This window comes from Musca autumnalis, unplaced genomic scaffold (assembly GCF_047663935.1).
Source record: "Musca autumnalis isolate F117 unplaced genomic scaffold, ASM4766393v1 scaffold_1, whole genome shotgun sequence".
NCBI classification, from domain to species: Eukaryota; Metazoa; Arthropoda; class Insecta; order Diptera; family Muscidae; genus Musca; species Musca autumnalis.
The window spans coordinates 5,383,537-5,407,365 of record NW_027411644.1 but is presented as its reverse complement, the minus strand read 5'-3'; the positions used below and the strand labels follow the sequence as shown (position 1 = coordinate 5,407,365).

The following is a 23,829-nucleotide window of genomic DNA, read 5'->3' as shown; positions in this document are numbered from 1 at the left end:
ATATGAAATAATGTTATACATACATATTATAAAAAGTTATATATATAATAATACGACGATAAAATAGTGAGAAACCAACGGTTATGTTCTTTTCAGTTAAATATCTGCTTATACATAATATCTTTAAAAGAAATTCAAAAGTTCTGAAAAATAAAAACTTTAAAAGAGAGAAAAGAGAAAGTGAGAAAGCTTTTAAATCGAAACACTTTATAATTAAGATTTTATGTAATCTTATGTAGAAATTCATCACGCTATGATACAGGGATATGAGGTTATAAACGAGCCATAATCCTAATACACATCCATCCCACAGCAGTTGTGGTCCACGCTAAAGTGGCATGTAAGCATTATCGACTCTATACAAAAAACACTCGAGCCTGATAGAAAATCATGTAAATGTAGCCAGGCATCAAATGAATTTTGAAGAACACGAACGATGCCAGAAAAACGAACATCACCCGGCTATTGTCATACAAGCATGCAGCCAGCCATACCTCGTGCTAGGACGTATACAAAAATGCTAAATGTAGATGAAGGTGAATATAATACTCGGCAATGGCGAAAGAAAAATAACAAAACGCGAATAATGTTATGAACAAACTAAATGCAGGCATAGAGTGAGCCAAAACAACATATTTTTCCGAAACTAAATGAAATACTATATCCCCAGAGGCAATGACATTCCACTGTTACGGTTGTTGTTGTTGCTGTTAGTTAGTGAATCCTTTATTTGTTTTTCCAATAATAGCAATGGGTTTTACTTGTCAGTAGCTTGGAAATCCGCGTAAAATGCAAAGAATAAAGCAATTTGCAAATGATCAAATCGTATGAATATATTTTTCATGCATAAAGTATGGGTATTGGTGTTTGGTAGTATGTGAAAAAAGGGAATTGAAAAAAAAACGGAAGAGAAGAAGGGGGAGTCTGCAACTAAACATATTATTAGTTTAAGGATAAAGTAAGGCAACCTAATGTTTTTCACAGAAATGGCTGGATTTTAGTAAAATAATGTTACGTTTTCATCGTCTGAAATATTTAAAGAAGTTGGATATTTGAGTGTGGAGCGTATAACTGTTGATGTAACGTATACGTTGGAACTTGGTAATGTTATATATGTACAATGCCGCTCACTTGAATAGTAGAGTTGGGTAATCTAGTTCCTCGTTCCTTCCAAAACATATGACTAACATCATGAAATATAACGTGTGATTTTAAGTATACTCAGTTTGTACAAAGAAAAAATGTGGGCCATTGGAACTGCGAAGTGAACTAGATAGTTCCTTTGGCACAACTCTATTGAATAGAACCCCCTACCAATTTTTTTCATGTGTTTAGAGCAGCTCTAGTCATTCACTTTAATTCAAATCCGATTTATATAAGGATTATCCAACGAAAGCAAAATAATGTCAAAAAGTCATGTAAAAAATTTGGCTTATTTGAATAGATCCCCCCTTTAAAACTTGGTTATTCAGAAATAAGGTATAGAATATCGATAAATATTCACTATGTATTGAAAACGAAGTACTTTCAGTAATATTCAACATAAGAATATCCCTCCTGATTAAGAATACATCCGTGTATCCTGCTTTGGCAAAAATTCTTTTAATAATAAAGTGAAGGCTTGCACCATTCCTTCAACAAGTTTATTTTTGGAAGCGTACTGTCTACTAGAGTCGCAGATTTTACGCATAAGTCACTCCCGTACATTTTAGAGAATATTTACCAATGTAGAATATGGCGCCCCCTTCAGGATATCCACATTTCTTGTCAAAAATTAAAGTTTTGATGACTCGAAGTGTACCGAATATACTTTTCACTACTGCATTCCAACGCCATAAAAACACCTTCATCGCTACAGAAACAATTTAGAAGGTTGCCTTCCACTCAATAAACGCGAAAACAATAGTTATATAATTGTACAATTGTTTACGTGATGAGGAGAGTCGTTAATAATTATGAAGGACTTGGGCGTCAATTTCTTTCACGTTAACTGTGCACGATAAATTACAAAGGAGTTCTAAAACAGGCATTTCCAGAAGTGAGAAGCATTTTCGGATGTCCGGAGTAATAATTGCATCACTATTTAAAAATACCGATATCCTGAAGGGGCCGCCATATTCTACAGTGGTAAATGCTCTCCAAAATGTATGGGAATGGCTTATGCGTAAAATGTACGACTCTAGAAGACACTACGCTTCCAAAAATAAACTTGCTGAAGGAATAAAGCAAGCCTTGTCTGGCATTACACTTGCTTATATAAAACAAATCCTCGCCAAAGCAGGATATAGGGATGTATTCTTAGTCAGGAATAATCAGGAATAATATTGAATATTACTAAAAGTACTACGTTTTCAATATAAAGTGAATATGCATCGATATTCTAATACAATATTTGTGTATACCCAAGTTTGAAAGTGGGCTTCTATTCAAATGAGCCATTTTTTTTTACTTGAATTTTTATACTTATAATTCTTATACAATTCGGATTTGAATACAAGTGAATGAAACAAAATGTAAAAAAAACGTCAACACTACATATCTAGTATAAATAGGAAAAAATGGAGATTGGAAAAAATTGGTATGTGATTCTATTCAAGTGAGCGGCAGTGTATCTACGACCGCTCAGTATAAAGAACACACATACAAAATGCCGAAAAATATGCAATAAATTTAATTTATGTGTTTCGGGGCATGGGTGTTTCGAATGCTATACATACAGCTGGGGCTGGATTCTTGTTCTATGAAAACTTGAAATGAAAAATATTTCCGATTCACTTTGGCAGTTTTGTTGTGATGTGTGTTTACTTTTTATTTTTAAAGTAAGACCCAGTTTAATCACAGATTTGTTGTTTTCAATTTTTAAAAACAAAAAAAAAAAACAAAAAAAATATTTCCTTTATAATTTTTTTTCATTTGACAGTTTTTTTCCTTTATAAAAGTTTTCATTTCACCTTTTCATAGAAACAGATTTGGGACAGTGTTATGTACCTGTACTACTTATTCAAAGGCTCATTGTATGGGACTCTTTCACAATATGACAACTGTTAAAAATTACCAAATACGCGAGACTTTTGAATGGTAGCAGATTAATGGCAAAACGGCCAGCTGTAATTGACAACAATGTCCATTTGGGTGTTTCAAATGTAATTTTTATAGCCCTTAAACATTCATGAGCCAACAGGCGTAAAGTTTTTTTTTACAGAGAATGCTTTAAAACTATATTTCATTTTAAAATTTAAACGGGTTAGGATATTCTTGTTAAAAAATGGCTATGGTTTTGTGGTTTATAAGCCTTCTCACGGTGCTCTTGAATCAAATTTAAATGGAAGGTGCTTAAACCTGGGAAGTTTTTGCGGATTCCGAAACTACAATGTTCATAGATGAGAAAAATCAAAAAACAAAAAAAAATCGCCGGAGCGCTTTTAAAATAAATCGCGATTCAAGTTGAAATTTTTAGGGGTTGTTTAGGTTTTCGCAATTTTGCTTGGAAACCGCAATTCCTATCAAAATGGGAATAAAAAAAATGTTGTAGCTACCAAAATTCTATACAAGATTGACCTTAATAATATTTTCGTAGGTTTTACAACTTTTGAGATATAGAAGTTGAAATTGGGACAATTCAAATTCAGTTCAATTCTGTATCGTCTCCTTAAAAACAATGTAATGACTGCAATTTCCCAACTTAAACTTATATATCTAATAACCTAGTACAACCTAGGAAAAATTACATAAACCAGTCTTGTAGAGAATTTTGACAGATATAAGATTTTCTCAGGTCCCATGCCGATAATACTTGCCGTATTCAAGCAAAATCGCGAAACCCTAACAAAAAAACCTAAAAATGTAAACTGAGCTTCTTTATATCAAAAATGGTACAGCCTGAGAACAAATCATAAACGTCAGTCCTGTAGAGAATTTTCACAGCTACAACATTTTCTTTAGATCCATTTCGATTGGACTTGCGGTTTCCAAGCAAAATCGTGAAAACCTAAAAAACACCTAAAAATGTGAATTTTGACCGTGATTTATTTAAAAATCCCTACAGCGATTTATTCTTGTTTTTGGATTTTTTTAATCTATGAACATTTCTGTTTCAAAATTCACAAAAACTTCTGCTGTGTAAGCGGTTTTCATTAAAAGTTAGTTAAGGCGCACCCTTCATGTCATTGTTTTATAAGGGGGGCGATACAGTCAGTGCATTTTCCCAATTTGAACTTCAATATCTCAAAAATGGTAAAACCTACGAAAATACCGCTACGGTGAATCTTGTAGAGAATTTTCATAGCTACAACATTTTCTTCAGTTTCATTTTGATAGGACTTGCTGTTTCTAAGCAAAATCGTGAAAACCTAAACAACCCCTAAAAATTTCAACTTGAATCGCGATTTATTTAAAAAGCGCTCCGGCGATTTTTTTTGTTTTTTGATTTTTCTCATCTATGAACATTGTAGTTTCAGAATCCGCAAAAACTTCCCAGGTGTAAGCACCTTCCATTTAAATTTGATTCAAGGGCACCGTGTTCTACCATGATACTTCAAGCAATTAATTTCTTACAGGCGTTATTTCTTTTTTTTTTCTTTTTTTTTTTTTTTTTTGTTAGGCCATTCTCATCATCCTCATCATCCAAACATTTGCCAAAAATAATAGTTATGATGGCACAAAAATATTCTGCGGGGGAAAAAACAAGAACGACAAATAAACACCAAAAACAAACATCTAAAAAAGAATTGATGAGTCTGTCTAAAAGGTTTGCTACAAACAACAAATTAACCTTGACATTACTTTTGATTGTCGAATACATTTTAGTGGCTTTAGACCTTCAATTTGTTTTTTGTGAAAATACATTTTCATAATAAACAATTGTATAAACAAAATCTTAGTTAACTTTACAGAAATGTTAACAAAGGAAAATAATATTTGAAAGTGCCCAACAGTTTTTTTTTTTTTAAATAATCTATTTTTTCAACTTAATGGAAACAATTTAGTAGTAGTAGTTTATTAAAAAATCTGTTAAGCCAGTGGACACAATGACCTTACTTACTTAAGAATGACAAGGATAGAATCTTTAAAATGTCAAGGTGTATATGGGGATTTCTGAGTGAAATCGGACACTTTTTCAAGATGAGGTTTTTGATTGTTTTGTTGTTTTATCAGCTATTAAATAAAAAATAGCAAAAAATTTGCACAGTGGGCTTGGATGCTATTTTCGCGATTTAATACTTAAAATCAGTTTTTAACGATGTTCGACCCCTTCGATTTTCTTTAAATTGGTTTGTATTAAACTACGTTCAATTACAAAAATTTTAAGTCCTATGTGGTAATGGGATTCGGACGATTACTATTTTTTCTGAATTTTTTAAAATTTCTCAGTACAAATTTTCCTTTATATCTTTGCTCAAAATTTGTATTTCCTGTATTTTTGAAGCTAAGAGTACTTATTTATCATTATATATTATATATTTATCATAAAAAATAGAAAAAAATGCACAGTGGGCTTTAATGGAATTTTCGCTGATGCATTTTCAAAATCGAAAAATGACGCTGTTTTTAAGAAGTTTGAGATAAATTCATATATATAAAATCAAAACAAATGTTTAAAAATGAAACTTTTAATTTTTTTAATAAATTAATACATTTTGCATAAAGATATAAAGGAAAAATTGAATTGAAAAATTTTAAAAAATTCAGAAAAAATAGTAATCGTCCGAATCCCATTACCACATATAATTTAAAATTTTTGTTATTGAACGTAGTTTAATACAAAAAAATTTAAAGAAAATCGAAGGGGTCGAACATCGTTAAAAACTGATTTTAAGTATTAAATCGCGAAAATAGCATCCAAGCCCACTGTGCAAATTTTTTTTTGCTATTTTTTATTTAATAGCTGATAAAACAACAAAACATACAAAAAAAGATTTTTTCAAATTGGACCAATATTAAAGAAGTTATGAGTATTTCTTTGCATGTAGTTTTTACAGAATTTGACTTTTTCAAGGCGCGATATCTCTGGAACCGTTAGTCCAAAAAATCTGAAAATATACTAAAATGTTTTGTTAATCAGCAGCATCACCACAGCAAAAAATAAGGGAAATCAAAAACCTCATCTTGGAAAAGTGTCCGATTTCACTCAGAAATCCCCATATATATTTTTGGAGGAGGTACCTATGTAGGTGTCCGAACATGTCTACTAGTTGCGAAAAGTCCAGTACATAAATTTGGCAACTCGACTATTTTTTGACAAAATTTCGTGAGAAATAATCGAGTTGCCAAAATAGAGCAGACTCACGAATGTAATTGGAAAATACGGAAAGTGAGATGGTCACATAAACATAATATGTACTGTATTACACCTTTCATGAAACTAGGGATAAGTGCGCCACCAATTTGCATTAAAGAAAAATTATCCAACATTCTTGTAAATCCATGACTAATCCGAAGACTAAAACGAGCGGGCCAAAGGAAAGAACACGTGACTTATGACCGGATGATGGTATTAAACAGGTTATTTCTAATACCAATATCAGAAAAGAGGATATTTTTTACCGCAACGGCAAGATATAGTAATATACATACTAGAGTGATTACTTTTTTTAAATTAAATAAAATCTTACTTATAAGGTGATTCGATAAAAATCCTCACGCACAAATGATCTTAAAATTGTTATTTATATTTTTGGGCAATCTTTAGAACCACATACATACATATATGTATGTAACATTACATAGGATCATCAAACACACAAGACCGTTAAATCATCTCATTGAAAGGTTGTCCTTGTTGCGACAGGCGTTGTATAAGTTTTACATAACTTTGATAGTGTGCTGGACTGGTTGATTAATTTTCACATTTTTTCAAGTGGGTCAAGCTTTTGGATCGTCATTCTAAGCTACATATAGCTCTTCAAAATCATCAGCGTGGAGCAATTGACTACTGAACCAATAATCAGTCTATGAGTAGGAAAAGAATGAACAGATTTTACGCTACCTGTTCTCCGTTTCAGGACAACGTGCATCCCTGATGTTTGAAATCTGCTTAAGGGATTTTAGCCACTTAGTGAGCACTAAAAAAACATTTTTCATAAATTTTTTACAAGAAATCTACCAAACTGTTTTAAGAAGATTTTTTTTCATCTGAAAGGTCATACCGACAAATTTCTGGCGTAAAGTTTTTGGACTCAAAAAAACTAAATACCAAACTTCCGATATTTCAGTCAGATAATGTGGTTAAAACGTAAAAAAACCGTAAATCAAGAGGTACGGTTCTATGGGAGATATAGGAAGTCATGGACCTATACTGATAATTCTTTTCTGGAAAATGTTATAACCTCATGAAAGTCTAAATAACAAATTTCAGTCACTTCGGTGGGATATTGACGTCACAGCTTTCACAGTTGCTGGTCACAACCATGAAAATACCGAAAATCGGGAGGTACCGTTCTATGGGGGCTATACGAAGACGTGTACGTATACCGACAAATTTCATATGGAAAGTTTTATACCTCAAATGAGAACTAAATATTAAATTTCAGCAAATTCGTAGGAATATTGAGGCCACAACCTTCAAAATACCGGAAATCGGTAGGTACCGTTCTTTGGGGGCTTTATGTAGGCGTGGACCCTTACCAACAAAATCCTGGGGTGAAATTTTATACCCCCAACGAAGGCTAAGTACCAAATTTCAGACATTTCGGTGTGATAATGAAGCTAAAACCTTCAAAATACCGAAAATCGGGTGGAACCGTTCTATGAAGGCTGTATTAAGGACTTGTACCCACAAATTTCTGGGGGAAAGTTTTGTACCCCCAACGAAGAATAAATACCAAGTTTCAACCATTTCAATGGATTATTGTGATCATAACCATCAAAATACCGAAAATCGGAAGGTACCGTTCTATGGGGGCTATATGAAAGCGTGGACCTGTACCAACAAATTTCTGGGGGAAAGTTTCGTACCCCCAACGAAGACTAAATACCAAGTTTCAGCCATTTCAATGGATGGATTAAAATGATTATTGTGGCCATAACCTTCAAAATACCGAAAATCAGGAGGTACCGTTCTATGGGGGTTATATAAAGGCGTTGACCTATACCGACAACTTTCATATGGAAAATTTCGTACCCCCAACGAAGACTAAATACCAAATTTCAGTCATTTTGAAGGAATATTGAAGCGACAACCTTTAAAATACCGAAAATCGGGAGGTTACGTTTTATGGGGGCTATATGAAGGCGTGGACCCATACCAACAAAATTCAGGGGTGAAGTTTTATAACCCCAACGAAGAATAAGTACCAAATTTCATTGTGATAATAAAGCTAAAACCTTCAAAATACCGAAAATCGGGTGGTACCGTTCCATGGGGGCTATATCAAAACGTGGACCGATATAGCCCATTTGCAATACCAAACATCCTAGTAGTAAAGGAAACTTCTATACCAAATTGCAAAGCTCTATCTTAAAAATTGCGAGCTGTATCTTGATTTCAACAGACGGACATGGTTATATCGACTTAGACCCTATACTTTATAGGGTCTCCGATGGATATTTCGATGTGTTACAAAAGGAATGACAGATTTAATTATGCTCTCCATATTATGGTAGAGGGTATAAAAATATTGTTTTCGCTCTCCTCAAAATTTTGATTTTTAGACATATGTATGTCGTTTTCCAAGAAAAACACAGATGTATTTTGATGATAGTGGCCACAACATTTGTCCTCTCCACTACTTTTTGGACAACACTGACAAATAAACAAACATTTGGCAAATTGTTCTGTCCTTTGGATTCACTGAGAAAATAAAACCGCGAATCTAGGACTAGACCAGTGATGGCCACCAACCATTCATCAACTGACTGATGTTTGTTTTTGAGTGTAATAGTCATTCGGGTTTTTTCACTCACACTAGCGCAATTTGTAATCTGCAAATGTGTGTTTTTGGCCATCAATGGACTAGACACACCAAAGAACAAAGGGACAATTGTTGTGGAGTCAATCCACAAAAAACTATTGTATAACAATTTCAAGCAAACAATATGAATAACAAACAACTCCCTTATCTGCTCCACCATCTATGACAATTTATATGTATCTGTCAATAAAACACTTTTCGTTAGTTTTTCATTTTATTCTCCAATTTTGTTTCTTTTTTTGTATTTTTGTCTTTGCCTTACAAAATTTTGTGTTGTTAAAACCATTTTCCATGGTTTTAGTGTTTGTCTTAAGAAACAACCAATGCACAGTGCGAAATATGAGCACTTTAGCGGAACTTTACTAATAACTTTTAAAGGAAAGAGCGTAGATTCCTAAAATTTTGCACAAATGTTTCTTATATTAGTGGACAGTGTGGGGCTCAAATTGGGCCACATAGACCCGCGGTTTCCTATAGCGCTCATGTAACGGTGGCTGCCGTTTTTACATTTTACATTCATTTTTCAACCGATTTTGATGCAAATTGGTATATTGAGTTTTCAGCGGATAGAAAACTTATGTACAAAATATTTTCAATATAGGTTCGCGTTTTGGAATAGCTCCCACATGCCGGGTTCCCTCATATTGGGTATTTCAAAGGTTAAATACAAAAATTGCAGCCGATTTTGATGCAAATGTAAATTTTAAGATGTTAGCGAATAAAAAACCTCCTCACACAAAAGCTGTTAACATAGGTCCACTTCTGGGTGAAGCCCCACAACCCTACACATCTATTAAGGAGTAAAATGTCAATATTTTTTGTTTTCATTTGTATCTATAATGTTTATTGGTCCACTCATCAGGTCTGTACCATTAATTGTGTTAATAATGTCTTTCAGATCAAGTTCAGATATGCATTGCATTAAAATTTTGAACGTATTTTGGTATTTGCACCGCAGCATCTAAAAATGTTGCACTATATGTAAATCACCAACATTAAGAAGTCAAAACTATGAAAAATTGCGAGAGGTTTCTTAATATTACAGAAATTATCGTTTTTAGAATTAGTGAGTCCATTTCTTCAAAACACAGTCAACAATGGCGTTCATTGTCGCGTTTACCTTCCACTTTTGGAAAATGCAACTGAATGAAATTCCCGAAGTCTTTTTATAAAATCTTGAATATCTCCAAAGACCGCGCGATACCGCAGCAGTTTTATAGCTTTGCGAACAGAGGAGAATCCAATCTTTCAGACTATATATATCTTAACACGTGAATGTACGGAACTCACTTTTGAAATGTCCACGGAAAATAAAAAATTATAATTTTGAAAACTTCAAAGAATCACTTCTTTCCGACTAAAATAGCACGAAAACAATAAGGGTTTTTTGCATTGTTTTAAAGTGTAAAATATCATAATTGTCTTGTAAAATATTAAGAAAAATAAATCATGGCATACTGACTTACCATTTGTCCGCGCCACTCCATATTTTTAATGAATCAAAAATACATCTCTTACAAAAACAAAAATTATTAAACAAAAGTGCAACTTTAAGTGCATTTTTTAGTCGTTTCGTGGAGTAAATCCGCAAGCTGAGTATGGACCATTTGCAGTGGAGTACTTAGCTAACGAATTCAATAAAAGTTTAATTAATTTCATGTACTTTGAAAATCCCTTAAAGTTCCACTAAACTTCCCAAATTTCGCACTGTGCAATGCTTTGCTGTGGTTGACCAGCAAAATATGGTGACTCCAAGTGTATGTGCTTACCATGGTACAAATACACAGGTAGCCGCATCGGCAATTGTTGGTAACATAATATGTCAAAATTTGACATCAATTCAATGCAATTGACACATTATGTTACCATCAGCTGGCTTGATAATGCTACCTGTATTATTGTACCATGGTGCTTACTTTGTCACAATACTTTTTATCAATGTATATGTGCATATGCATTAGGAATAAAAGGTCAGTTGCCCAAACTACCATCTAATAAAGATATTTGGAAATGGGGTACCTTACACCGATACATATATGTAGTGATCACTTATACACACCGACGATAAATTAGCCGGAAATATTAACGTTAATTATTTACATTTTTTCTTATTGTTTAAATAAGGTTATTGCGATTCTGAATCAAAAACAAAATATAGTGGGTGCTCTCGAACACAAAACTTTTTACTTGCAGTTGCTGAATATGGATATCTCCCTAATGTACATACATGTGTATGTGTATTAAATGAAATCTTGAACTTTTGAAATTGAATTCCATGCATTTTGTTATACGCCCATTTTTTGTCGTAACCTAAAAGCTGATGCAATCACCGCTCACACAAGTTTAATGCAATTTCTTAAATAAGAACTGTCAACATTTAATTGAAAAAAGAAATATTTTATTTTTTTTTTTTTTTTCTTATAAAGTGTGTGATTTAATTTATCACAATATAACATTGTCTATATAAAAGTATAAAAAGTATATATTCCAAACGATGGATGTTATTTAAATTAATATTTTTAATTTGATTAACACCAAAACTAAAAACCCCTATTATAAAATTTAATTTGAAATTATTAAACCATAGCAGATTTCCTTCTGCTCAATTACTTTCTTAATAAATATTCTCATCTAGTTGATGCAGACATTCCATGTTGGTTTCCTGTCCGTAGAATTAAATTGCTCTGCATCCATTCCAATCTGCAGACACAATTACATTTTTGCATTAACATTTTATTGCAATGTCCTGTTTAGTGACTCTACACATTAGGGTGTTGAAAATTTAAAGAAAAATGAAAATTTAATAAAACTGCAGTGAAATCGATTCACACGAAAGTTCTCTAATAAGTTCATGTGGACACACCAATATTTTGCATTATTTTCTAGAGAATAAACTCTGAAGATGGTCACTACTAAGAACTCGATTTTCACATATATAAAATCTTCATTAGGACTTAAAACCATTCGAAGTTTAACTTTTTCTTGTACAACAAGTTCCTAAACATCTATCTGTTTCCAGTGGCCTTTTCACTTATTGCTATATTTACCACTACTTCCTATTACACCCTTGTATACTCCTGAGGAATTTACACACAAACAAATTCAAATGACATAACAATTGTAATAAAATTCTAATTCAATTTACAGCCACCCAAATCGACGTTCCTCGGTACGCATCGCTAGTGCCAACAACAAATCCCAGTTGGAATTCTTTGGTGGCGGCAAAGGTAGTGGAAAGGGAACACTTGCCGCCACAATGCAACCATTGCGTTTTTCATTGCGTCGCAACCGGAGAGACGATGTCATGGATCACGGCGAGGGAATGGGTATTGCAACAATTGGTATGGCCAATATGGGCAACCACTATCATCTACCACAGCAGCACCACCAGCAACAACATCAGCATCATTTTAATGGAACCTGCGAACAGGGTACCCAGACGCCAACTTCAATTAGTCGTGAAACAAGACGAAATCGAAGACTGAAAGTGTTTCGTTTTAATTTCAATAAAGTTGCAACGCCCGCAATAAATTTACGGTAAGTTTAAGAAGCAAAAAGTGTGAAAAGAAAGTGAATCCGCAATGTGCAGGGGTCATGAAGCTGTTATTCTTTACCCATACATATTTACATTAGGGTAAAACATTTTTAAATTTATCACTAGCAGATAAAACCGATCATTTTAAATAAAACTTATGGGTAATTCTTGTAGGTAGTGCCAATGTTGTAGTATCAATGAGCTAATATCAATGGAGGTGTTAAGGCGGTGGCTCAAATAGGCCGCAGAGAAATGTTGTTTGTGGAGAGCGAGCGATACAAACCCTAGTGTGAAACTGATAAATAAAGGGAGAGAATAAAACACAAGTTTGTATAACAAATCCCACCATACCATTGTTATCGAACACAATATATTTTGCGGATATTTTGTTCGAGAACGACACACGAGAATGAATACGATTCATTCGTCGCTCAGTTTGTGGCAGAAAATCCTTCCTTTTGCTACCGTTGAAAATTTTGATGTTGTCTGGCCGGCGAATCAAACCCACGACTGAGAAGTATGTCCGGCCTGGTGAAGGTAAGGCTGAGGCAATCACTACTTATCAAAAAGTTCACACTACGATCCGAACTGTGCGAACATAGTTCCAGGGAGAAATTGCAGAGAAATTTCACTACCAAGAAAATACTTTCTACGATCCGCACTGAGCGAACATGGTCTCCTAGATGTTTGGTAGACGTTTGGTAGGAAATATCACCCTACGGTCCACTGTAAGCGAACATAGTTTCTCGGAGGGTTTGTAGAGAACACTTAAGGAAGCGAGACCTCTTTGCGATCCGAACTACACCATTTTCACATGTAATTCGAAGAAATTCAGTTGTAATTTGATTATTTCATTTGAAATTCGAAACATTTCACTTGTAATTTGAGAATTCCAATTGAATTTCGAATTATTTCATTTGTAATTTGAGAATTCCATTTCATATTCGAATTATTTCATTTGTAATTCAAATTTTTCCATTTGTAATTTGAATTTTTCTGTTTGTAAATCGAAGTTTTTCATTTGAAATTTCAAATGAAAAAAGTTCAAATTACAAATGGAAAAATTCGAATTACAAATGAAATAATTTGAATTACAAATGAAAAAATTCAAATTACAAATGAAATAATTCGAATATCAAATGAAATTCTCAAATTACAAATGAAATAATTCGAATTCCAAATGAAATTCTCAAATTACAAATGAAATAATTCGAAATTCAATTGGAATTCTCAAATTACAAGTTAAATGTTTCGAATTACAACTGAAATTATTCGAATTACATGTGGAAATGGTGAAGATTTGTAGTGAAAATACCAATAGAGTATTAGAGAAGTCACCTTTTTTAATTCGTTTTGGAAGAAGGCTGCCAGGAATTGGCAGCAACACGATAAGTGCTCGATTGTCTTCTTTTCTTCTTCATCTGCGCATAGCCTGCAGTAATCAGGAATTTCATATTTTTCTATTTCCAAGACGTACAAGACTAATTCTGCAGTGACCCTTGATTATTCCTACTGCTACCTTCAGGTTGGACTTCTTCATGGAAATTCGGGAGGTGGTCCTTCGTTTGCAAAGTATTGGTCAGATTGCCTTAGAAACCTTGTCGCTGGGTTCGTTGTGCCAAATCTGGTTAAACTCATCCCGATAGCTTTGTTCTAACTGCCTCATGAAGTGGCACAGAAGTGACTTGATCAAGTTGACGACTGCAACATTGGCAGGATCAGATACATGGCAGAACTACCAGGTAGTGGTATCACACCAGCTGATCGAATATGAAAAGTCAAATCCCTTTATAAAACAAATTATTTTTGTTGTAATTTCCCCAACAACATAAAGAAAGTTTTGACATAACATATTCAAAATTTTATGATGCCACTACCTGGGTAATTGTGCCATGATCAGATACAAGATTAATTGATTTTAGGGTCCACAAGGCGTGCAATACAAAATTGACTTGGACCTGAGTGATTTAAGGGTCGACGAGGTCGACGTAGGTAGTCACCGGCCCACGGCAGCGGGTTCTTTCGTACCGGATTGACCCGGAACCATAGTGTTTCGGCCAGCGGCTGCCAACCCAGCATTAAACCTAAGATTCTACGTAGGTTTAAATGCTGCTACAACAACAACCGGCCAAACTACGGTTCCTTTTCGTATTACTATCAGTTCTGCAGTTTTTTTATTGCAAAGACTTTGGAAGACATTACAATTGTCTTATATGTATGAGAGCCGTAGAATAAGCGTATCGCAATAAGCACCTGCTTCTTTTTCAGTTTCCATCGTAGAGCCATCAGAATAAGTCTCCATACTATCTGGATGTGGAGAGTTGTGGACCCACGCCTCCCTAGCTCGAAGATCTTTTGTGGTAATAGTTCTGTACGCGCTATAAGTTTAGGACCTTGAGCCGAAGTGGACTCTTAGATGTCAGTTTCTGCACTACAAGATCGAGTGGATGAAGATCAAATAGCGCTTTGTTGGCCTATTAGCCTGTGGAAAGCTCTTCGTCGCACCGGTGATTAGAATTGATTCCGCACTTTGCGCATTATTAAATTTACGTCAATACGATGTCTTGTCCAAAATATTCCGCCACGCCTGGGGCTCAATTCTGTTTCTATGAAAATGTGAAATGAAAACTTTTATAAAGGAAAAAAAACTGTCAAATGAAAACAATTATAAACAAAATATTTTTCATTTCAAATTTTCATAGAACAATAATCCAGCCCCTGTAGTGGAATTTTGTAACTTATTTTTTGAGTTACCATCTAATATCTGTAAAATTAAGACGCAAAATTATGAATGAAAAGTATTAATAAAAGTTGACAACACTGTTGATATCGGTAGGCCATAGCGACAACTTTATTTTCATTGTTAACCGAAAAGTAAGAATTTTGATGTTACCGATTTTTGTCGGTAACTCAAAAATGAGTTACAGAATTCGACTACTGAGCTCCATAAACAAGAATAGGACTTACGATGGCCGCAAAAATCCAATGCTAATTCTTGGAGGAATGCAGTGCTATTTGACCTCTCTTCCCAGCAAACCTATCGTACCGACATCTTAACGAAATCGGAACAAAATTCGGACGATTAGTCCGATGTCTGATCCGAAATCGTAACGATATCTTAACGAAAGTTGTATGAAGTGGTTGACATAATTTCGGAACGAAATGTCGGAGCGACATCGTATCGATTTCCATCCGATTTCGTAATGAAATCTGAAGAAAATCCTTGGGAAATTCGGAAAGGAAATTTCTTTCCGACATTCGCTCCGAAATCGGAACGAAATCGGTACAAAATCTGAACTATTTCCGCTCCGAAAAAATCGTTTAGAAATCCGAACGAAATCTGAACGACGTTGCTTCCGAGATTGTTCAGACTTGTCGGACATCCGACATTTGGTTTGCTGGGTTGGCACGTTCCTCGATATTTCATTTTAATTACCCTTTAATTTGTGATCTGGAATGAAGCCGAGGTACCTGACTACATCCAATATTGGTAAAATAAATGTTATGATTTTGCTCTCGTGTCTGTTCTGCTCAGAGATGGCTAGAGCTCCTTGCATAAGCTCCGATGTTTGAATTGATTATCCTGCTATTTCGCATTTCGCCCATCCAATTTATCAGTGTAGAGAAAAACTACGTTTGTGAGTGAATTATTGTTGGATTAAAACATAACGTTAACATAAAGGCAGCATTTATGTCACTAAAGGCTGATAACATGTAGTATGAGCCTTCTATATTTCTTTTGATAAATCCTACGACCTCTTTCAGTGCTGTTTCTACCGATGTACCTTTGATGTATACCTTGGGCAGAAAATCTCGAAATTACGTCAAATTAACTCCTAATATAGAATCTTAATTGGCGTAAAATTCTATTCTCCAAACTATTTTCCACGAATATCTCCGAAGAGAAAAGATTAATTATATTTAAATAGCGCACGTTCTCCATAGCCGAAATAAATAGGGTTGATGAGCTGAGGAGTTTTAAAAAAAATTGTCTCCAAGAATTTTACAATTTTTAAATTTGTATATCCTTTAAAGCGAAGTGCTATAAATGTTATATTATTCTCCCATTGTTTTCACTTACAGCTTCCTCAACAGCCGCAATAAACGTAACAGCCTATCAGCCAATGCAGTTGCTACCGAACAAAAGGCCACCAAGGTATTGGGTTTGGTGTTCTTCACATTCGTTTTGTGCTGGTCACCGTTTTTCATATTGAATATAATCTTTGCCGCCTGTCCGGAGTGTGAAGTGCCCGAACACGTGGTCAACACCTGTCTATGGCTCGGTTATGTGTCCTCAACCATTAACCCCATTATATATACAATATTCAATCGTACGTTCCGGGCTGCATTTATTCGTTTGCTCAAGTGTAACTGTGAAAGGTAAGGGGGATTTTTGTTTTTTTTTTTTTTTCATTTTTGTTTTGGACATGGAATCATGCATCGTGTTTCCTTTTGGTTACTAATTCATATTTTATCGTTTTTGCATTGCAGATCTGGTCGCCCAACACGTTATCGTTCCGTGACAGAAGGTCGTAGTGCTTTGAGTTTGTGTGCACCTTCTGCCTTGCCATTGGCCATATCATTCCAGGGGGCTCCTTTAATGGCAGCTGGCCCAACCAACTCCTCGTCCAGTGGCAATGTTGCAACACCATTAAGCGAATTTCGTGGCAGTTATACCATAACGGATGATGAATGTTGATGTTCCCGTTGACATATGGAGATTACGATCAACAGCAGTCGTGTAAATAATAGAGGAGAAAAGGGACAGACATGACAACATATACATATACACATACATACATATGTATGAATATATATAAGAGTTTTATCATTTATTAGGATTACTTAGCGAATATGTATGTGCATTTGTATATCAAAAAAAAAGGAATATTATTTTTTTATAAAAATGTTTTTTTTTCCTTTTAAAGGAGACAGAAGGTCACTTACAACAAGGTAGAAAAATCCACATGGTAGAATAGTTTGGAAAAAATAGGAAAAAGTGGTCTAGATGTATGTCTGGTACCATGACACGATAATCTGCAAGGTAGGACAGGTTAAAAACTGTCAGCTTTACTAAAAATATGTGTTTATTAGTCCGGTCAAAATAGACATTGAAATAGCAAAAATTCCCACAAAGCTAAACTTTGGTGGAGAGCTAGGATTTGCCATTAGAAACTATGTCCTAAAAGTCCCCATCGATCCCATGTGTGCAAAAAAATTATTCGGGGTCAAAGGTCAAAGTTTAAGGGTTTTTAGGTTTTCGGATTTATTTTTTGAAAACGGTTGATCTAATCAAAAAGTGACTAAAGTAAATATTGTAGACAGAAAAATTATCTACAAGTTCGACCCTTATAATTTTTTTCTTAGAAGGAACCATTATTGAGATATAGCTGTTCTAAAAAACACATGATTTTTATGCACTTATAAGGGAAATAAATATAAGCGAAGTAATCGGGTCTGTCCCCCAAAAAATATATATTTTCTTGAAGAGCTAAATTATAGCTATCTTCTAAAAAAAATTTCAACAAAATCGGAGTGTGTTTAGTAGAGTTATTCAATGTTAGAGTCATTTTATGCAAAATTAGCCCATTTAACCCACATGTATAATCGAAAGCCCAACGGGAACGACCCCAACGAAAACTCTCCGATTTTTTTCAAGTTTTGTCCGATGGTAGGGTTTGTTGCGCTGATTACGGAAATGTATAATTTTCAACGGTTGCGGATCCGGTTCGCCGGTTATTAGACCCGAAAGGCCAAATTTAAAAACCGGGTTAGACCCGGTTCTACTGAACCGATTACTGCAAAGTGGATATCGTTTGAAAGCTTACGGAAGCATCTAACACATAGTGTCGTTACTTTAACCGGTTCGCCTCATAATGTGCTTACGAGGCTAATTTTTTATTTGACCTTTAGATCGAGATATCTCGAAAATGGTAAGCCTTTTTTAAGAAACATAAAGACCAATCTTGTAGACAATTATTGAATCTACAACTTTTACTTTAGCGGGCTTTGGCTAAGTATTACCGTTTTTGAGAAAAGTTAAAAAAACAGAATAATGCCTCCAAAAATGACCTTTGACCCCGAATAACTTGTTTTGCACACATGGGATCGATGGGGACTTTTAGGACGTTACTTCTTATGGCCAACCCTAGCTCTCCACCAAAATTCAGCTTTGTGGGAATTTTTGCTATTTCCCCCTTATACGCATGTCTATTTTGACCGGAATATATATATTAAGTCTGCCATGGGTTGTATCAAGGTCTATACAAGGCCAATAAAACCATCTGATTATTCGGCTTGCTGTCAAATATATTATTTTGATTTAAAGAAACTAAAATCACAATACTGTGAAATCTATTTAGTTTATTACCAAAAGTAGTCCAACTGGCCTACCCTACACCTTGAATACACCTAATAGCAGCAGAGATATTTCTCATAATAATGCAGGTTTCAAAATATTAAAATTGGGATAGCTCAGCGCCTTTTAAATAACTCTGATATTTGACTATGAACATTGATTTAAAGCTCAGACGGCATATTTTCATTATCAGTCTTTTCCGTTGGAATACGTCCAACAAATACAAACTGAGTTAGCTAAGCATCATTTTCTACATCTCTTGTATTTCATCGCACTTCTTAACACAGTTGGTTAAGAAGGTCTTATTTAAAATTGGTCACTTTTGTTGAAATGCACCCAACCAATGTTGGGATATTCATCATTACAATGCAAACAAGTAAGAACGGCGTTAAGTTCGTCCCGGCCGAACTTTTTATACCCTCCACCACGAGTTGTATTGAAGGAACACTGAACAATTACTTACTTAGTTGGCCCGTTACAGAACATTTGTTCCATAGACCGAACTAAGAAAAGATCTCCATTCCTCTCTGTTTTTCGCTTGACTTTTTGGAATACCGCGCCTTTTTATTTCTTCATCCACTTGTATGCTCCATCGAAGCTTAGGCCTGCCGATTAAGCGTGCGCCGCCATGTGGCATGTATTCATACGCCTTTTTAGCGGTTTCATCATCACTCATTCTTATGATATGGCCTAGCCAACGCAATCGTTGCATCTCGATACGTTTAACTATGTTCATGTCTTTGTATAGCTGATATAGCTCGTGGTTCATACGTCGTCGATATTCACCGTCAACGCAAATCGGCCCGTAGATCTTTCGAAGAATTTTCCTCTCAAACACACGAAGCACTGCCTTACCTGCTTGCGCAAGTACCCATGCTTCGGAGCCATACATTAGCACGGGTAGTATCAGCATTTTGTATAGTGTTATTTTTGTTTAACGAGATGTGGCTTTATTTTTAAATTGCTTACTTAAACCATAGTAGCATCTGTTGGCCAATACAATTCTTTTTCTTATTTCACAACTGATGTTGTTTGTTGTGTTTATGGCAGTGCCGAGGTAGACGAAGTCTTTAACTACCTCAAAATTGTGGGTACCAACTTCCAGTTGGTCCGGGTACCAACTTCCACAGTTGGTCCGAGCTCTATGGACGCTTTGCGCGTCGACACCATCAATTTGGTATTTTCGCCGTTTACCGCCTGACCCACTTTCGCAGATTCTCCTTCGACCTTCCTAAAGGTATCAGTTACTTCCTTTACTGATCGTCCCATGATGTCTATGTCATCAGCATAAGCAAGTAACATGTGGCTATTGGTGTAAATTGTGCCATTTCTTTTGACATTTGCATCTCGTATTACCTTTTCCAGCAAAATGTTGAATATGTCACACCATAGGCTGTCTCCTTGTCTGAAACCTCTTTTGGTACAAAATTCTTCGGAGATGTTCTTTCCAATTTTAAGTGAGGACCTAGTATCAGTTAAAGTCATCTTACAAAGCCGGATGAGCTTTGTGGTGATACCAAATTCAGACATTGCATGGAATACCTTTGATCGGAGGGGACTGTCGAATGCTGCTTTATAATCGACAAAAAGGTGATATGTGTCGATTTGCATCTCTTGGGTATTGGATACCAACAGTTTGGAAAAATGCTCTTTCCATATCCTTAGCACACTATCTGTATCAGTTACCAGATTACCTTGCTGGTCTCTACAGGAGGATGTGCCAGTCCCAAAGCCATCAGTTTGATGTTTCACTATTTGGTAGAATTTTCGGACTTCATTCTGTCTCCTGTACATCTCGATTTGTTCACACTCCCGCTTTTCCATCTCCCTCTTTTTCTTGCAGAAAAGACGTTTCTCCTCTCTCCTTTTCTCCCGATACCTCTTTCGTGCGCTACGCGTTGCTACTGATTGTAAAGTAGCTCTATATGCCGCATTTTTTTGTCTTTGGTAGCAGCACAATACTCCTGGTCATACCATGAATTCCTTTGTGGAGGTCTCTGGAATCCAAGTATGGATTTTGCGGCTGTTTGCATGGAGTGGGCAATATTTTGCCATTGTGTTGTTATGTTAACGGGACAAGGAGTGCTCGGGTTAAGCAATTGGGCTAGTTGAGTGGAATATGCTGTGGCTATCTGTTGTGTTTGCAGCCTATCGATGTCCAACTTCCGCGTTGTGTCTGTTCGTGCTTTATTTGCAACGTTTAGACGGGTACGTACCTTTGCTGCAACAAGGTAGTGGTCTGAATCAATTTTTGCGCCTCGGAACGATCGTACATCCAACACGCTGGATGAATGTCTTCCATATATCACAACATGATCAATTTGATTACTTGTTCTTTGATCTGGAGACAGCCAATGAATATCGAGATGATTAAATCTGGTACTGCTAACTACCATGTTTTTTGCAGCTGCAAAGTCTATCAGCCTCATACCATTGTCAGATGTTTCACTGTGGAGATTCCCAACTGTTGGGCCAAAGATATTCTCCTTTCCAATTTTGGCATTAAAATCGCCTAGAATGATTTTAATGTCATGGGCAGGGCAACGGTCATATGTTTCTTCTAAGCGCTCGTAAAATATATCTTTGGTCTGTTCGTCCTTTTCTTCAGTGGGAGCATGAGCGCAAATAAAGCTGATGTTGAAGAATTTAGCTTTTATTCGAATTGCAGCAAGTCTTTCATTCGCTGGGGTGAAGCTGGATACCAGATGTTTTAGTCTTCGACTAACTACAAATCCGCAATCATGCTTTACGTCATGACAGCTATAATACAGTGCGTCACCTTTAGGTGTTGTGACGCCTTTCCCAGTCCATCGTATTTCCTGTATGGCAGTAATATCGGCATTGTACTTTTCAAGTACGTCTGCCAATGCGAAGACTGTACCTTCTCTATAAAGAGTGCGAGCATTCCAGGTGCAGATTCGCAGAACACTGAACAATTAGTTTGCTAAATACTAAATTCCAGCAATTTCGGTAAAACAATGTGGCTTTCAACTTTCTAAATACCGAAATTCGGAAGGTACCGTCCTATGGGGGCTATATGAAGGCGTGGTCTATACCGACAAATTAAGAGGAGAATACCCCCAATGAAGACTAAATACCAAATTTCAGCCATTTCGGTGGAATATTGAAGCCGCAACCTTCAAAATACCGAAAATCGACAGTAACCCTTCTATGGGGACAATATGTAGGCGTGGACCTATACCTACAAATTTCAGGTAAAAAATTTTGCACCCAACGAAGACTAAATACCAAATGTCAGCCATTTCGGTGGAATATTGAGGCCACAAACTTCAAAATACCGAAAACTGGGATGTACCGTTCTATGGGGCCTATATTACGGCGTGGACCTGTACCGACATATTTATAGGGGAAAGTTGAATACCCCAACCAAGACTAAATACCAAATTTCAGCCATTTCGACGTATTATTGTGGGCATAACCTTCAAAATCCGAAGGTACCGTTCTATGGGGCCTATATTACGGCGTGGACCTATACCGACATATTTAGAGAGGAAAGTTGAATACCCCAACGAAGACTAAATACCAAGTTTCAGCCGTTTCTGTGGAATATTGAGGAAACAACCTTCAAAATACCTAAAATCAGGAAGTGCCGTTCCATGGGGGCGTGGCCGACAAAATTCTTGGGAAAAGTTTTATAGGGTCTCCAATGAATATTTCGATGTTTTACAAAAGGAATGACAGAATTAATTATACTGTCCATATTATGGTGGAGGGTATGCAAGTAGAAACGGAGATATTCAAATAAGAATAAAACGTTGAATTTTCCTCACTGAAGTTTTTGGCCTAGGGTATAATAAATACGACAACAGAAAAGTATTTTATCTATAAATCCTATATAGGACCCTTTTGAATAAAAATAAAATATGTCCTACCAACAATTTTTTACATTCTGTCAATAAATCCTTAACATACCTTTGCCTTGCGATCACTCTTAAGTCATCAACATTTTAAACTAATTATTCTATTTTGTTAGATTTATTTGACCTTTTTATTTTATTCGAATTATTCTATAATAAGCAGTCAATAAAAAGAACAAAATTATGTAATCGGTCCAAGATTTTTAATATTGGACAATGACGATCATCCTCCAATTTCAAATCAAGCGAATTACTGTAAAGTGGAGTAGACAAAATATTTGTACTGGATCTTGACAATTCTGTAACTGAAATCCTGGTAGAAGTTTCTGTGTAAAATGTCTCCTCTAATATTTAGCAATTAAAAACGACACATCTTAGTCACAGATTCGGCTTTTTAAGTGGCTGCGACAATACACAGTGCTGGAGATACTTTGATTTACATCTAGCAATGATTCTGAGACGTTGTAAATAGTATTTAATATAAACAATATTCCATAGAGTTTCATACCGATATAAATTTTACTCATAAACAATTGTTTAAACAAATGAAGTTAGTTATGTATGTGTGTAATATTAGAATTGTATATTCTCGCTTTAAAATAACGTACAAGAAAAACAAGCTACTGTCTAAACAATCTTTCAAGTAAATATGTATGTATGTAGAGTCATATGTTTAAAGTAGTGTGAAAAAATACAGGGTTATCCTTCAATCTAACCTAACCAGAAATGGTTAAGAATAAAATAGAGTAAATAAATAAATGTTAATTTTAAAATAAAAGAAAATAAATGTGTATTTTTTTAGCTCAAAGCGGAATATTGAAAAAAAAACACAAATTATTTTACAGTGGAAATGACATAAAATCATAAATGGTGTAATACATATGTGGAACACGCGGTTCGGACTAGGAGGAGGTTCCATATCACTGAAATCAGAGAAATTCTACGGGTTCTCTTCAGAGATATTCGTGGGAAATAGTTTTTTTCTGATTGGTAATTTGTCCTAAAAAAGATTGATATGGCCTCCTACCATGTAATTAATGTACGTACCATGCCTATATAAATAAATAAATTATGGGAGTACGTGACATACGATTCCTATTTATTCAAGATCTGTCCTTAAATAGTTTTAATTCATTTGATTTTAAATGT

The 23,829-nt window shown here is 35.2% G+C and overlaps 1 protein-coding gene across 13 annotated transcripts in view; it reads left to right on the top strand.

Annotated features, from left to right (window-relative positions):
• LOC141390269 (uncharacterized) overlaps positions 1 to 23,467 on the top strand; it is a 143,514-nt gene extending 120,047 nt beyond the window's left edge. For all 13 annotated transcript variants that reach the window (XM_073963115.1, XM_073963123.1, XM_073963113.1 and 10 more), the window contains 3 exons: positions 12,057 to 12,446; positions 16,528 to 16,824; positions 16,936 to 23,467. In XM_073963115.1, the coding sequence (XP_073819216.1) occupies positions 12,057 to 12,446; positions 16,528 to 16,824; positions 16,936 to 17,143 (895 nt within the window). In that variant the 3' untranslated portion in view covers positions 17,144 to 23,467. The remainder of the gene's footprint in view (positions 1 to 12,056; positions 12,447 to 16,527; positions 16,825 to 16,935) is intronic.
• The last annotated feature ends 362 nt before the right edge of the window (positions 23,468 to 23,829 follow it).